The sequence below is a fragment of the Pyrgilauda ruficollis genome, unplaced genomic scaffold (assembly GCF_017590135.1).
Source record: "Pyrgilauda ruficollis isolate IOZ18807 unplaced genomic scaffold, ASM1759013v1 scaffold32, whole genome shotgun sequence".
In the NCBI taxonomy this organism is placed as follows: Eukaryota; Metazoa; Chordata; class Aves; order Passeriformes; family Passeridae; genus Pyrgilauda; species Pyrgilauda ruficollis.
This window is the reverse complement of record NW_024524600.1, coordinates 2,158,477-2,175,630: the sequence shown is the minus strand read 5'-3', so window position 1 is coordinate 2,175,630 and position 17,154 is coordinate 2,158,477. Positions and strand designations below refer to the sequence as shown.

The window sequence follows — 17,154 nt, the reverse complement described above, 5'->3', positions numbered from 1 at the left end:
TTTATAGCAATAGCACCTGTAAGAGCAGGTAGTCTTTCTTATATTCACGTAATAGAAAATAAAAATCTGAGTTGATCTCCATGGTCTGTTATAATCAGTAAAAATCTACAGCAGTTTATGCATTTATTTTCTAAGTAAATTGCAGTCACTTTGTAGGGGCCTTTACAGGCTTCACTGTCCTATATATTTATGGCCAAAACAGTGTTGTTAACACAGTGTTTTCTCTACTGCTGAGCAGTTCCTGCACAGCCTGAGAGAAGCTAGATAGGGGTGGGCAGCCAGGCAGGGTCAAAATAACATGGTGTTTAACGTATTCTATTTTTTAAAAAAATTCCATTCAAAGTTAGGTGAAAACACTTGAGGAAAAACACTGGACTTGATGGTTCCTTGTGGTAATTTTGGGGTCCCCAGCATGAAGGAGGAATGACTGAATCTGACTCCATGTTCCTAGAAGGCAAATGATTGATATGATATGATATATTATTCTATATGATATGATGTATAATATTATTGATATGATATTACACCATATTACATTATATTGTATGATATATTATATGATATAGTATTGTATCATATTATAATTTAGGATAATTATGATATGATATAATATGGTATTACAATATCATATCATTATAGAGAAAGGATACAGACAGAGGCTACAAAGAATGATAATGAAAACCAGTGACTCCTTCCAGAGTCCTGACTCAGTCATTAAGTAAAAGCAATTCACATGAAGCCAATCAAAGAACCACCTGTTGGATAAACAATCTCCAGACCACATTCCAATGCAGCAAAACACAGGAGCAGCAAAATAAGATAATTATTGTTTTCATTTTTCTCTGAGGCTTCTCAGCTTCCCAGGAGAAGAAATCCTGGTGAAGGGATTTTTCATAAAATATGATAGTGACAGTTCCTTCCATACTTTTTTTTGCTGGGCTCTGGACTGAATATAGTCCTGGGTATAGAAGTATTTTGTCAGTAAAAGGATGTATAGAGACTAAGTACACTTCAGAATGATATTTTTCTTGGTATGCTTACTGGCTAATTAGAATGTAACAAGTCTAATAGATAATAAATTGACTTAATAAGTTGTCTATGTTGAAGGTGGAGAGAGCAATGGCACCAATCACTTTGGTATAATTAATCCATCATCTACTCTTCTGCAGTTGATGCTAACAGGTAAGCTAGCTTGGAATTTCAAAGGATTTTTTTACCCAGTGATATGAATACTCAGTGGGCAGAATTAATTTTCATGTTAGTAACATTTCTAGACATAAAGAGTCTGCAAAATTGTGTCCTCTTGGAGTGGTTCTGTGCAGGGCCAGGAGCTGGATTTTGGTGATCAAGCTTGTGGTTCCCTTCCGATTCACGACAGTGACTGTGGCATATTGTTAGGACTGCAGAAGACTGCTGAATATATTAGCTAAAACACTTGCTGAGAGTTCCAAAGACCAGGAAGTCTATTTTCTGCTTTACTGTGGTCTGGATAAACTTGAAAAGTGAGAAAATAAGCTCCCTCTGTGTATATGAACATTTCCTGACGCAGTAATGAGAAACTGTCTTGAAAGAAATAGTATGTGTTTCTATGCAATTTTTAAACCAAATTTTGGATAATAAGGGTCTTTACAGGGTGATAAGGCCTTCCTGCAACAGCAAGGACTAGATCCTTGGTGTTCTCTACACAGGTATTTAACATTAATAATTGTAGAGCCTCTTTTGAATGTAACAGGACACTGTGATAAAGTTAAGTGGCCATGGTGGTATTTGTTAAAAGTTTGGACTTGATGATCTTGGAGATTTTTTCAAACATTTATGATTCTGTGGTTGCAGATCCATCATTAAAGCAGCCTGTAAGCACAGACATTACTGTGAAAAAATAAAGCTATTGTTTCTTGTAAAGTTATTAAAACATCCTTCGAGATTATGCTGACTACTCAAAAATGTGTGGAGATTTATCTTCATATTTATCAATACCCAAATGATGAAAATAAATGAAATTAAACTTTCAATAAATTTCTGAATAGATATATATAAAACAGAGAAAATATTTTTTTCATCACTGCAGGAGAAAAAGGGGTGTCTGGAGAGGCTGCTGTGAAATTTGTAAAATTAGCTTTCAGCTATGAAGAGTGGAACGTGTTTTATTCTGCTTTTGAATTTGTTGATAATTTTCTTCAGGTAATCTGAATATGATTGAGTTGTTATTTATTTAATCTTTTCCTATGACAGTAAGGAATATTCAAAATACATATTTTAAAGACAAATTTCTATGGTTGTTTTAATCTCAATTAGGCTCAAGATGACCCAGCATGGAAGAAAGCTGAAATAGAACTCAAACTTCTTACGTTGATGCAACCTATAGTATTCCCAGGAAAATTTGAACGTAGTTTTTCTATTCGTGATGGTGGTAATAGCAAAGAAGGCAGCACACGTCAAGGTTCTGAAAAGACACAGACAATTAGAAGTGAGTGTTATTCAGTTGTAGCTGTGTTTGAATTTCAAATATTTTTGCAGCAAGAGGTTTTGTTAATTATTTAAAAACTATGTAATATGGTTCATGCAGTAGTCTATGACAAAAGGTAGTAATTGAGAAAATGCCACCTATTTTTTCCAGTTTTCTTTTGTCAAAATATGACTTTATACTATTTCCCTTAAGTGGGAAATGCATGATATATATTAAACATGCATCAAGTTATAAGCAAAGATGCAAAATGATTGAATGTTTTCAGACAGGTTTTCAGGGGAAAAGTGAAACAGATCTTCGAGAGTTTCATCTGTTCTTATACCTAATTTATGCAAAATTTCTTTACATAGACGTAAGAAAAACTTGTTAGAGCAACTGCAGTTTAATTCTATGACAATCAAAAGCCTCGATATGTATTGAAAACTTTCTCTTTCCTAGAAATGGAAATGCTCACTTTTCACAGAAGTGAATAAACTTGGAATTATCTGTCCCCTCTGAATTTAATGTTTCTTAGACCATGTTATCTGCTGGCTTATATTAGTAAATCAGTTGACTCAAATATTTTTCAAACTTAGGTTTTAAATGAGATATAATATCTTGCCTTTCCTTTCCCCCCCTTTTTTTATAAATGCTGAATGTAGAGGAATCCTTAAAGGCTGGAGATCCTTTTCATGATCTTATGATTTTGGCAACAACAGCATTTTCCTGTGTCTCCACATTTGAGCAGGTAATAGCAGAATTTGAGACATTTCTTCTCAATGTATCACTTAATCTGTGATGAATACCTATAATTGAAGACCAAAGGAATCAGTTGCATGACTAACAAACTTCAAGAATATAGAAAGTGAAAAAATGCACTTATGAATGTTATCAGCTTGTGATTTAAAAAATGATTTATTTTTAAAAAATGCTCTGTAATCAGTTACTTTAAAAATGCTTGTTAGACATTAAATCTATTTGGAAGACCATAGGGCTGATTGCATGTTTCAGCTCATGAAGCAGAGATGGAATTTCTCTGAATGTTAGATTTAGGTGGGCAAATATGCTCAGCTGTGGAAAACACTTCTGCAATATTTATAGAAACGGGGGAAGCTACCCTAAGGAATGATAACGCATTTTTAACAGCACCATGTCTGCAATTTAAGGTAAATTCTCACTGCAAAAACCTGAAACAAGCAGCAGCAACAACAAAACCAATGAGAGTGGGACTCTGTGCTAAAATCTCCACTGTAGAAATAATCTCATTGTATATCTGATGATTTATTCCCTGAGTAACCACTTTTACTTGCTCAAACTGAGATTTCTCCTTAATCTGCTACTGAGAGGGGAAGAAATTATAGTGCAACGTTGCCACTACTAGCACTTACATTAAAATAGTTTGTGATCCAAAAGACTAATTACAATTTTTCCTTAGAAAAAACCTGTTCTGATAACATGGCATGTATCTTAACTGCAAAATTTATTTTAGATATAATTTGAATATTGCCACAATTTGGATGTAACTGGAGCACACACATTTTTAGCTTTGGTATAGTATATTTAGCCAAAGAATCTTGCCTATGAGGTACCCCACAGATACCTTTAGATAGCATGATTTGTCAGTTTTTAATGTGACCTCTGTATGGAGGCAGTTACCTGGATTTAAACCCTACTGGTTCTTCTACACTTTCCTGCAAATCTTCTTGATCTTCTGTCCAGAGAAGAAAAACAAATTTGCCCCTGATTAACAGAGCATTCACTGATGGCGAAGTTACATGATATATAGCTGAGGCAATCTAGCAGCTTGCTGCCACCAAACCAGTGGCAAAAATTATTTAGATTTATGTTTTTTCCATTTTTTTCTCCCCCAAGTTTCATTATCAATATCCCATAAATCTTATGCTCAAACATATGTGGGAATATAAATAGTGTGGATAGATCAGGTTTCACTGCACCTGAGATACTAGTTCAACTCTGCTATAACTGGTGATAAAGAGTGTACTGATCCTTACTCACTGTTCAGAATGTGTTTAACACATAGATGGACTCTATTGCCTTTTCAAATATGTTAATTAGGAGGTTAACTGACTAGAGTTTTGAATGTGTTAATTATTCTCTTTGCAAGATGCAGATAGGGTTTCTTCTGCAAATATTTAAATATTTTAACAAAAATAAAGTTTCTCCCAAATCTGTTGATTTCATCCTTATAGTTAATTTGCTCTCTCATGTAATTTTCATCTCACTGATTTCCTTGTCTGTGTTACTTTTGAGAGCTTGTCAATTAAAAAAAAGAAATAAACTCCCCAAACCTCTAAACCCACTTATATTGTTGAGAGAAGAAAAGCTTGGTACCAGAAATTATTTTTAAAAAATTTCTAAAGCTTTCAAAATGTTGTCATCCCTTATTAGAAAGTGACATATTTTATTTACTTGTGTTGAAAATTATTGAGACTGTTTATGTACTGGGTTGTTTGTGTGTTTATATGCCTACCCATTTCCACAATTATATTGTTTTTTCTTTCCAGAATGTCCATCCTGACAAAGAAATACTTGTTGGTGTAGTAATGTGTTTGTGGCAGAAGTGTAAAAAGGAACTTCAGCAAATCCAAATGAGTGGAAGTCACTGCTTAGAATATATCCACAAACACCAAGCTTACCAAGTACTTCTTCATTATAATGTATTTCTCTTAATGTGGGTGCAGTCTGTTATAGTAAAGGCAGTGAAATACTGCTATCTAGTCTAAGTACTGTTTCTTATGGTAAAGTGCAGATAAATCTACTTCAAAAATATGAATTATGTGTACACTTTAAAGACACCGTGCTCACATATGCCAGTACCAAAATATTCTCTTAGTCTTTTTGCAGTAAAGTAACCCACTGTCTGCCAGGGGGCCACAGTGATAAGAAGCTAAATTTGTGAAAACATTTGGACAGGATGTAAAAAGAAGAATTTGAGATGTTGTGGGAGAAAATATCAATGTATTTCAAGAAAGTTCCCTAAATCAGTTGAATGAAATGGCAAAAACCTTACAACTTAAGACAAGGGAGATGGGAATTAATGGTAGAATAGTCTTCAGCACATGGATAGAGTCACAGCCTTACCTTGAATTTGTCCTGTGGGTGAGAGGCTCTTAGTGAAATGGGCTCTCTGGGCTGCCACTTGGTGCTAACCAGGCAGTTTCTGGAGGAGATAACTTTGTGACCCTATACAGTAAAATGTTTGGAGGTTCCCCAGAAGGTTATTTTCCTCTGTATGCACAACAGTAGTGTTTGGGTCTCTTTTATTCTAAGTGGGAAGGCACGGAGATAAATGAGAGGCATGTAATAAAATCTTCTGGAAGGCTTACTGCACTAGAGCGGGGTATAAAAATTATGGCTGTAGAACATTCATAAAACTTTCCAAAAGGAATGTCAGGAATAATAATGTTCTAAAATAAAAAAAAGTCTGGTGTCTGGAGGAACAGGAGATATGGAGCAGTATAAATTCAGCATCTTAGTCTGGTGACATTTAAAAAAAAAGAAGCCAGATCCAGGAAAGGAGTTGTGTGCATGCTTGTGAATATTTTTAGACAACTTTGAGTGCAAAACCCTGTCTACCTCTTTAATACATAAAGGTCATCTAAAGATTTGATTTATCTCTGTCTTGATTATTTTTCTCCCCCATTTCCTAATTTTTAGTGGGTTCATGTACTCTGGATAATGAATGAAATAATTAAGAAGAGCAACATAGCAGACACTAATGTAATGTTTGCGGAGATAACTTTATGTCTAGCTGCAATACTGGAAAATGTAGCTGATTCTGCAAGTGAATCTAAGGACAGAGAAGGTAAAGCTTTCAAGAAAACTCATTTTTCTTTCAAGAATGACTTTTAAGATTGGAACTTTTGTGAGCTGAAAACTGACTAACATGCATATTCAAAAAATACTGTAAAGAGATTGTTGAGAGTAGAAGAACAGTGTTTTTAGCACAACATTTCACCCATTATTGGAGCTAACAAAACCTGTTTTTCCAAGGATTTATGATTTCTTCCTTACATTTCCAGTTCTACCAAAGTAATCCTGTTTTGAATTACATCTCTTATTACTCACTTTTCTCACAGGTCTTGTACATGTCTCTTAGCCCCTTCAGAGTAGCCTCAGATCACTGATATTTTCTCTGAGTATGGGCAAGGCAAAAGGCAGTACGTGCTGTGGCTCATTTGGAGATTTCAAATGCTGGTTGATTAGTTGCAGGCCAAACAAAAGGGGAAAATATTTAGGTCATACTGAAGCTTTTGCATTTATTGAGTCATCAGTTTGGTTTTCTTCTCTACATATTCTTGACTTTTGAATAGTAATTAAATTGTTTTTGAAGTTGAACTTGGCTGACATTATTGGGATATGCTATCACAATCGCATTAAACAAATTTCCTTCCAAAACCTGACTAATGCTGTAAAATATTAATATTTAGACATACTTTAAAAGCTCTCTGTTGTGTATTTTGGAATATGAATCATAATTCTCATAAATGTTTTACAGTAACTAGAGAGTAAATGTTAAGGATCTTATTAGACCATATCTAGAAACAGAAAGAAATTATAATAGTTTTGCACTTTTGAAAATAAAAAAATCTTGGGAAATTAGGATTTGTTGTTGAGGTAGAGTAGGTATTGGTTTTGGTGGTGTTATGAAAATTATAAGGTTCTCAGGAAGACTAAATGAGAGCCTCATTGTAGCATTCCTTCTTTTTCATTCAGTTTAAATATGTCTTTTTTGAGGAAAAAAAAAGCTGAATTTGAGTCATTGGTCAAAACAGGCTGACAGGCAAGCACATGCTTGTGTTGAAAAGAACCTATTTACTGAATGAATACTGAGTGAATATATATTCTCTTTTTTATGAGGAAGAGGCAGTGAACAAGCAAAAACAAGCATGCAAAAGTGGCACAAGGAGTGACTAGAAGGTTGTTCCTCTGAAAGCACAAAAAAAATTATTTCAGCAAAGAAATGAAATTAGAGGGTTTAACCAAGAACTAAAAAATTGTTTTCTCTTGTTTTGAAGAGGGAAACATAGGTTTGGGTGCATTCTTCATAAATGAAAGTAATTTAAACAATCAAACCAAACTTTTAAAAGGATAATACTGCTTCAAGAAATATTAAAATTAAATAGTATTTATCATAATAATATTGCCTCTTATTCTTAAAAATTGTTCTATAAGTGAAATTGACTGTGAGTTAGGTAATAATACTAGGTTGGAATTGATATGAATGCTACAAAAATACAAGGAACTCCAGAATGAGTCCTAGTTTCATTAGCTTGGATATGATGTGGCTATGAAATATGTGGTACCTTTAAAATACAACATTATTGGCTCGTAATACCGTGCATTAGTGTAACTGTCTAAGCCCTGGAAAGCTCTTCACAAAACAATATCATTACCTCTCATAGTCAAACACTGAAGAACAGAATTATTGCCAGACCCCGAAATTAGAATTAGAGCTGATTAAATGGTACTAAAATTTTCTGGATTTATTTGATTTTCACTTCTGCTTTTTTTTTTTTTTCTTTAAAAAAGGAGGAAGTGCTTCTCTTTTGCAAGATGAAAGCTATGATATGCCTGAAATACTGATGGTAATGTCCAGTTTATCTTCATTGATACATTGATTTTTAATAGAATAGGAGTACTTCTGCTTGAAGCTTTTTATACGATTTTGGTATAGTTATGTATTTAGTTTTACAAAGATGAAATATTTCACTCAATCCTACTAGTGCAGAGGAAAAAAAGCAAAAGATATTTTTTCAAATTAAATGAAATTTGAAAATTTTCCCTGTGTCTTTTTTATCAATCCTTTTCCTGGAAGGGATTGTATTTGAAAGTTTTTTTACAGCATGAGCATAGTGATTTCCACTGTATACCTTTTTATGGTAGTCTGTAGTACCAGCCTTAAATGGTTTAATATCACATTTTATTAAGATGGTGGGAACTTTAGTCCTTGCTTAATTTAGGAAAATATTTTGGGTTGTATTTTTACTTCCTTCTTTTTGTAAGGATCATGTGGAATAGATGAAACATCCTGAGTGTCCTTGCTTTGTTCAGCACTTTTGCAGAATTTTCCAGTCAAATGACTTACTAAGGACAAATGATATGTGTTAGCCTGAGGATTTAGGAGTGTTGTCAGTCATGTGTCTTAATGCTTACACACATGGACAGGATTCAGTTCAGTGCCAGTCTACTTAAAAGTGATGTTTCCTGAAAAAACTGTTTTCTTAGTAGTGTTTTTGAAACTATTGAAAAACTGCAAATACTATGTTTTCAATTTAATTCTTTAACTTCAATTTCATTCTGCTATAAGCTAACTCTGAGTAATTTCTTTTTTTTTTGAGCTGAAGAAAAATCAGTCCTACTTGAAATTCAAAATATTGACATTAGTATATTAAAGTATGGGAAGCAGTATCTATGTAAAGATTATCTGACAGTTTTAAACTTCAACAACTAAAAAGAAAAACATGTTACTTTTGATCATCTATATTATAGTTTTTTAAGGAAATATGTTTATATGGGTTTTCATTTCAGAAAACACCTACAGAACAATTACAAATTGCTTATGAAATTCTTGAAAAAGCAATAGATGACATGAACACATCTCGGTTAATGACCCTTTTGCCAGATGGAAAGTCGATATTTGACAGCTGCTGTACAAAGGTAAAGTTTACGAAAAGCTACACTGCAATAAAATCTATCAGTAATATATTATATTTTGATGACACAAACCTCATATTTTCTTCATACTTAGAAATCTTAGCACTATCAAATGTACCTCATCTTCCTGGCCCATGTAAGAAGAGAATAGAAAAAATATATCTCTGTGTATTAGTGTTGTGATTTAACCCCAGCTGGCAACTGAGCCCCTCACAGCTGCTCACCCAGTCCCTCTCGGTGTCCTGGGGGAAAGCCAGAAAACTCATGGGTTGAGATAAGGCCAATTTAATGGAGAAAGCAAAAGCTGTGCACACAGGCAAAGCAAAACAAGGAATTAATTCACCACTTCCCACGGGCAGGCAGGCGTTCAGCCAGCTCCAGGAGTCCCCATCACATGTAGCTTGGGTGACTGGGAGGACAAATGCTATCACTTGAACACCTGCCCCTTCCTCCCTCCCCGAGGTTCATGTACTGACTGTGGTGTTGTAGGGGCTGGAACATCCCTTTGGTCAGTGGGATCACCTGCCCTGGTTGTGCCTCCTCCCAACTTCTTGTCCCTCTCTCCCTTCTTATCGCAGCCTTGATGCTGTGTGAGCATTGCTCATCAGTAATGAAGGCATCCCTGACATTATCAACATTATTTGCAGCACAAATCCAAACCTCTGCTCCATACCAGCTACTATGAAGAAAACTAACTCTGCCTAAGCCAAAGCCAGCACAAGTTGAAAGGGCATTTTTGTCTTTCAATAATAAACTATGAACTCCTTTGGCCTTCTTCAACATTTTCTTTTGAAATAATGATAGTATATTAATTTCTTATATAAAATAATAGCAGAAATCCTTTTTTATATTTATTGCTTGCAAGTGTTTGTTATTAAAATCAATTTTTGTTCTTGATATGAGTTCAGATTTTCTAAATATTTTCATTCTATATCAATATGATATTTGTTGTATGGATTGGTAACACAGTAAAAGATAGTTTTTACAGTTTTGTCTTTACTATTGATCCAGCTTTCTATTGATTCTCAGATTTTATCTAGTTCTCTTTGTCCATTATCTGTGCTCTCTCTTTCTGGTCACTTTCCTTTCCATGCTTTCTTGATTGACAGCATGTGACACAAATATGACAAATTTCATTGTTTGTCAGTTTACTGAAATAATATCAATAAAAATACAGTAAACTAAGTAGTGGAAGTTTGTATTTGCTTAATTGCCACTTCCTATTTATTAGGTGGACTCAAATTATCTGAATTTGAATTCTGTTTTGGGATGTGGTGATGATAAAACTGGAACAGATAATGGTTTTGTAACAGATTTACACTTGGAGCTCATTCAGGCCCAACATCGAGTAGCTGTGAAAATTCTTAAAATTACACAAGGTAGGTTTCAATAAAATTAAATAATCTTCTTAACTTGATTAGAATATGTTTTGCTAATATATTCTATAGTACTAAGAAATAAAGGAGTATCTGCTTTCTGGAGAGGAGCTGATGTTCGGCAGTTTGTATACCAAGTATAGATAGAAATAATGTACTGAATTTGCAGAATTTAGATTTACATTATACTAGTCTGCAACTTCGACTCAACCAATGGGAGTTAAACTAATGGATTTCATTCCTAGACAGTTGGTTGTTGTATTTTAGTTATAATATTTTAGTTACGTATTTTAGTTATTATATTAACTTTTACAATACCAGTAAAGAAAAATGTTCTGCAGATTTTTTTCCTGTCATGCAAATTTTCTCTCTAGAGAATGACTTGAATATTTTATTCAGTGCTCTTTGTAATTAGAACTTCTCCTGTGAAGTTGTCTCTGTATGTCAGCAGATACTCCATTCTTGCCAAATGGCTTCTGAAAAAAACTCAGCTTGTTCTCTCATTCTTAGTGTTGTTTTGGTTTTTTTAAATTAAAGCCTAGTATTAGTTTGACACTGCAGAGCTACACTGTGCCCTGCTCACTATGATCAAACAAAACCTCTCTTTTTCTGTGGTGTTAATAGAACTACAAAAGATGTTAGGCAGGAGGGTGGAATATTTTTAGTGGCATGATCTGTACAAGAAATTCTACTTGAACCAAATAAAGAATGTGAGATAGAGCAGAGCTTTACTATAAGACTACATATTAACCTCTCACTCAAATTTTTGCAATAGCACTATCAAATAACTCAGTATTTCTTTCCCACACAGGTGCCCAAGTTGTTGACAGAAGTCCTAAGTCTAGTAAGTCTCATGAGAAGATTATTGAAGATTTCCAATATTTATCAGGTAAGACATTACTTAAAATTTTAGAAGTATAATAAATTATTACCACGGTTTTATAAATGTCTTAAAATATCTGTTTTTTAGAGGAACTTATAATGAAAAAAATTAAAAGGAATAAGCTATCCAGAGCAATCTTTTTGATGCAAAAGGCTGCACAGAAGTTCCCTGAAGATTTAAGTACTACTTCCCAAAGGCAGCTACTGGAGGTAATAAGAAAAACCTTATGATAGAACTTCTTTACCATTAGCACAGTTTTTCATGTTCTGTGTAATTAAGACACATAAAATGCTTCTTATAAAAACAAGGAAAATGGAAGGAACTTGAGAGTCATCGTATGTTTTTAACTTCTATTGTCAGTTTTTTTCTTGAAAAGTTTCAAAGAATAAAGTGATCTCAAAACAAGGAAAGAGCACATCCCCAAATTTTGTGCATACATGCAAATTTCAGGAAACCTGAGAGTGGATAATATCTTTTCTTCTATACTGTATCTCCTGGACTTTGCAGTTATGAACCTAGACCTTGTCAAAATGTCATTCAGGTTTCCTTACTGTAACCTTTGACATTCTTCTTTTTCCCAGATCTGCAAGTCTTAGAATACTTTAGCTGGTGATGATGACATGGGCTTTATTTTATTAATTCTAAAAAATCAGTTTAGATATTGGGATTTTGGAATCTATTGGAATTAAAAGCAGAGTCTTCCTGGGTTCATTTCAGTCTCTTGAAATCAATTAGAGTATTTCCATTGACATTTGTGCCAGCATCTGTCCATGAAAATTGCCTGCTCATCAACAGGACTTGAAATTTCTTTATAGTCTGTACAACAGATAACAAAATCTGCAATTTTCACTATATAATATATAAAAGTGTATTTTAGTGTTACTAGAAGTTGTTTTTCTTTTAAGTGCCACAAATTTGGAAGCATGATAAGTAATACATATATTTATTACATCAGAAGAATGCAAGAACTGATCTCTAATATATTTGTAAAATATGTGTTATTTATGAAAATCATATAAAATGTTGTGATATGGTATGCAAATGGTAACTGTAGTCACCAGTGAATACTTACAAGCATTTCCCAAGAAGTATCTGGTTATCCCAAACAAACATTTACCAAGCTCTTACACTGACCTTCACTACCTTTTGCTTCTGTGCACTTTTCACCAAGAAAGATGTAGATAAAAAATATAATATATCTGCACATCATTGGCAGAAAACATCAGAATTCATTTTGTCTGGACAAACTTGGCATGATCTCTTCTGATATTTGTTTTATCATGAACTATTTATTTATATGCTCAAATAGTTTTCCTGCTTGAGGTGGATGGTGCTCACTTAATAAGCAGCATATACATACTTTTATTTTCATTCTTTTGCTTTTTTTTTGTATTGTAGAGTTTTATATAGAATTGCATCTTCAGGTCTTTTCTCCTGTAATCAGCACAATATGCTACAAATCTGTTTTTGCTTGTAGCAAAATAAGAAGCAGTTTATTTTATTTTGAGAAGCTTACAAATAACCATTTCTCATGCAGTAAACAACTGAGTAGATATGGAAGCTTCTGAGTCATATGTGTTTAGTCAATGGCATCAAGCTGCTTAACGAGCTGCTGTGCATTTTTTTTTTTTATTTCTTTTGCAGTTGTTTAATTCTTGCTTCCTGTCCTATATGTCTTGTTGGACATCCAAGTTTTTACAGAATTGGATACACTGGTAGTTCTCAATGGCCAGTTGTTATATTGAATTTATGTGATTAAGTTAATATCATGGTATAAGTCTGTGACAGAGGCAGGGATAAAATGTATTTTATCACAGGTCAACATTCATTTGGGGTTTTTATGGTGACATTTGGCTTCCTCAACTGCAAGATTATTCTTGCTCATCTTGCAACGCTGCCACATTTATTATCTTCCAAATTCTGCAATTCCTGAAGTACAGGTCATGCAGTACCACTCTCAGTTACAACACCATCTTTATTCAGCCTGGGAGCATTTTCACCCTTGCACTAATCAGAAATATATCCTCAGACAAGAATGAGTCCCTGATACTTTTAATTAAAAATTGTGTCATAGGACTGCTTACAATGGAGAAGTATAGTTTTAAAGGAAGCAATAAAGCTTCAAACTGCTGATTGCAAAAGTTGAATGGTTGTGTGATGTAAAGAGTCACTCTATATCTTGTTCTTTATCTTATAGCCTTCCTGTAATGTGTCCCACTAGTGCGGATGCAACCCTAATCTAAAGGGTAGAGTGGTAGGGTTGTGAAAATGATTAGCTATGCAAAAGGGTCTATTAAATCTTAGCTCCCTGTTTCACTCATTTAACCATAAACCTGAAATATTTTCAGAATTTTTGGACATGAGATTCCAGGCTTACTCAGTCTGTGATCTGACCCACTACGGTGTAATCTTCTAAATGTATGAGGACAGAAAAAGAAACTGTTAAGGTGCAAGATTATAGGATTGTCACTGAATTACCAATAACTTGGAATTTATTTTTCATTTTATCTTTCAGACTCAGCTCAGCCTAAATCCTTGGTCCAGTGTAGGGTACTAAAAGGTGTCAAATAAAATGTCTAGTTGTAGGAATATGTCATTTCTTGTCTCTACACAAAATGTAATCCTTGTTCATGTCTGTGAGTTGGCCTTTTTGGCTTTGATATGCACTGGACAGCTGCCACAAGTAAAGATGCAGAAGTACTAAGTTCTTAATATTAGATTTCCAAGTTAAGTTTCTCTTGAACTGGCAGTGACATCAAGGTGAAGAAACCTAACAATTTGCTATTCAATCACGTAAGAAAAAAGTGTAGCTTTGATCTCCAGCCAAATGGCCACATAATCACTGTATTCAGGATGTCCCCACATCTTTGACACCTGACTGTCAGTCAGCTTTCAACTGTCTACAGTTAACCAAGGGAAAAATGGCTTAGCCCTACTTTTTCTGGACCCACATTCTCCTCCTTTTCTTTATTTGTAGACTTTATTTTTTCCCTCTGTTTCTGAAGTACAAAAAATTCAGTCCCACTGCTTCTACAGCTCCTCTAGAAATTCCACAGATTAGGTTTCCAGCTCTCTCGCAAATATGAGTTGGTATCTTTTTTGTTTCTTGTTGGAGTTAACCACTGGCTGACACTGATTGCTAATCAACATTATATGTGATCACTCTCTTTTCCTATAGGTTCTTTCAAAATTGGATATGCTTCTTTCATAGGTAGCCGTGCATTCTCTAATTATGAAATTAATCTGCATATATTAGCTTACACAAAGTACCATTCATCCTCATTTAGGATGTAGGATAAGATGAAAAGCTACTGAAAGTTTTCTACATAGCTGTGAAATTTTCTATGACAATTTGAAAACAATGTATAAAATTTAAATCTGTCTGATTGTTATATTTTAATAGTTTTCTCTTTTGTTTTCATTTCAATCATAGGAAGCACTAACTTTAATTGAGCAAGTTGAAGCTGAACAAAGTGCATTGTATCACAGTCTCAAAGAAGCTATGAGCAGCAAGAAAAAAAGCAGGACTCCTCCTCCTCCTCTGTTACTTTCTAGATCACATTGCTCCATGACATTTAAACCAGCCCCGTTTGATTCAGACATTCAGGTAATGTTTTTCATGATGACTGCATAAGAAATAGCTAAACCATACACAAGAGGAAAAGTTGTTTCAACAGTGCTATACCAACACATTTTTCTTTTTTCCTGAGAGGATTATGTTCTTCTGACTTAATTAAGCATCCCTTTTTTTTTCCTTCTGTGAGTCAGTTTTCCTCTGTGACTCACTGTTTTGATGTTCACATTTGCATGAGATTTTCTTAATCTCGTGCATCATGTCCCTTGGTGCTTCTGTTGTCTAATACTTACTTATTCCACTAATCAAAAGCAAATTTTCTTGCTTAGGGGTTGACATACTCGTAGTGACCCTCTGAAGAGAGACAAGACTGTTGCATCATGTGATGCAAAAAAGTACCATACTGACGTCGCTGTTAAGTGTTGAAGTGACACAGTTCAGGTGGAAATAATCCACTTTTTGTTGAACATTTAGAGTCACAGGAGTATGTGGATCCTAGGGGGTATTAGGAGAGGTCTCTTGTCCAACCTTTTGCTCGAAGTAGGGTTGGCTGTGAGACTAAAGCACTTTGCTCAGAGCTTTATGCAGTCAGTTCTGGTTCTGAAAACTTCCAAGAATGGAGACAGCTTCTCTGGAAAGTGTATTCTAAAAGGATAACATGTTCATAGAAAACTTTTTCTTATGTACAGTTGGAATCTCCCTTGCTTCAATTTAGATCTGTTGTTTTTCCTTCTCCTACTATGCACTACTGTGGAAGGTAAATGGCATCTACTGTCTCCCTTCCTTTGCTAGTCAAATAGTTGTATCACAGAGAGGCCAGTCACGGTGGTCAGCCCTGATTTGCCCTTGGTAAATCCCTTCTTACTGTTCTAAATCACCTTATTCTCCTGCGCTTGTCCAGAAAGGATTCAAACAGGCTGAAGCATGAAAAATTCACTAGCTGCAGTTTTCTTGAGAGAGAAATTTTCATAGTGATTTTGCAAGCTTCTTCAAAATAATAATGTGTATATACCCAGTAGAAGCTCAAATCTTACTAATTAGTGGTAAGAATATTTCTGTGAACAGATGTTTCATAACCTGCGGTTTTATTGCGGTTTTATTGCAGTTTTATCAGTAAATTTCAAACAGTTTAATTAGGGAAAAGTTTATAAATTTTGTCTTTACTGAATCTAAAATAAAATTTTAAAAAACCCAATCTTTAAACTTTGGTGGCTTATTTGTTTTAGTGTGTGTTCCAACTCAATTTTGCTACATGAGAGTGAATGCAGCATCTTGGGCCACTAGATGGCGAAGTGTGATTAGTATTATTATTTGAGTCCCGATAGTCTAGAAGATATTTTTTTCTGAAGTTAACACATAGCTGCTGAGCAGACAGGAAAGGTATTTTTTTAATGTAGAAGTTATTAACTGAATACTTTAGATTTTGTTAGTTTCTTAGGATAAATGTGTGCCTCGTATTTAATTAGACATATATGGTTTTGTACTAGGAGTCAAAATACCTGTGAGACTTTCAGATCTTAAGGCTCATTTGCTGAAAATAGTCTCCTCCATTTCAATAACACCTTGTGAAAAGCAGTCCATAGGGAAACAGCAACAAATGTCATAATTTAGACTTCTGTAAGGCCTTTGATACAGTCCCACATGACATGCTGATCTCCAGATTGAAGAGTCATGGGTTTGATGGATAATCATCATTCAGTGGATAAGGAATTGGCTGGCTGGACACAGCCAGAGTTGTAGTCCAAGGCTCTATGTCCAGATAGAGGATGGTGATGAGTGGGGTCCCTCAGAGCTCGCTCTTGGGACTGATGCTCTTCAGTACCTTCACTGCTGACAGACAGTGAAAGTGAGTGCAGCCTCAGCAGGGTTGATGGCACAACAGAAGGAAGGGATGTCATACCTGCATTTCTTTTGCCTGTTTTTAAGGATCTGTCCTCAAGTAGTTTGCTAAATTGGAACCCAGTGCCAACTTTAGAAGAATACGATGGCAGGGATAAGAATGAATGAAGGATGAATAATGGATCTAAGTGACTTTAAATCTATGACCTGTAGAGTTTGTGCTTTGGGATAGCTTTGAGGAATAGGGTAACTCAAGGTGGGGTTAGGATAATGGAGAATCATCTGTTTTTATTGCCACTAGTAGTACATCTAGTTTTCCAGCTAAATAAATTAATTGATGTTTTTAGTGCAGTTAGGC

General features: G+C 34.6%; 1 protein-coding gene across 1 annotated transcript in view; it reads left to right on the top strand.

Moving 5' to 3' along the window:
* Positions 1 to 17,154, top strand: part of CFAP54 (cilia and flagella associated protein 54) — a 100,390-nt gene that overhangs the window by 15,306 nt on the left and 67,930 nt on the right. The window contains exons 9-20 of the mRNA XM_041474258.1: positions 1,108 to 1,182; positions 2,069 to 2,181; positions 2,296 to 2,467; positions 3,109 to 3,194; positions 4,972 to 5,106; positions 6,125 to 6,272; positions 8,000 to 8,055; positions 8,999 to 9,127; positions 10,356 to 10,503; positions 11,312 to 11,389; positions 11,471 to 11,592; positions 14,817 to 14,990. Coding sequence (XP_041330192.1) covers positions 1,108 to 1,182; positions 2,069 to 2,181; positions 2,296 to 2,467; positions 3,109 to 3,194; positions 4,972 to 5,106; positions 6,125 to 6,272; positions 8,000 to 8,055; positions 8,999 to 9,127; positions 10,356 to 10,503; positions 11,312 to 11,389; positions 11,471 to 11,592; positions 14,817 to 14,990 — 1,436 coding nt within the window. The remainder of the gene's footprint in view (positions 1 to 1,107; positions 1,183 to 2,068; positions 2,182 to 2,295; positions 2,468 to 3,108; positions 3,195 to 4,971; positions 5,107 to 6,124; positions 6,273 to 7,999; positions 8,056 to 8,998; positions 9,128 to 10,355; positions 10,504 to 11,311; positions 11,390 to 11,470; positions 11,593 to 14,816; positions 14,991 to 17,154) is intronic.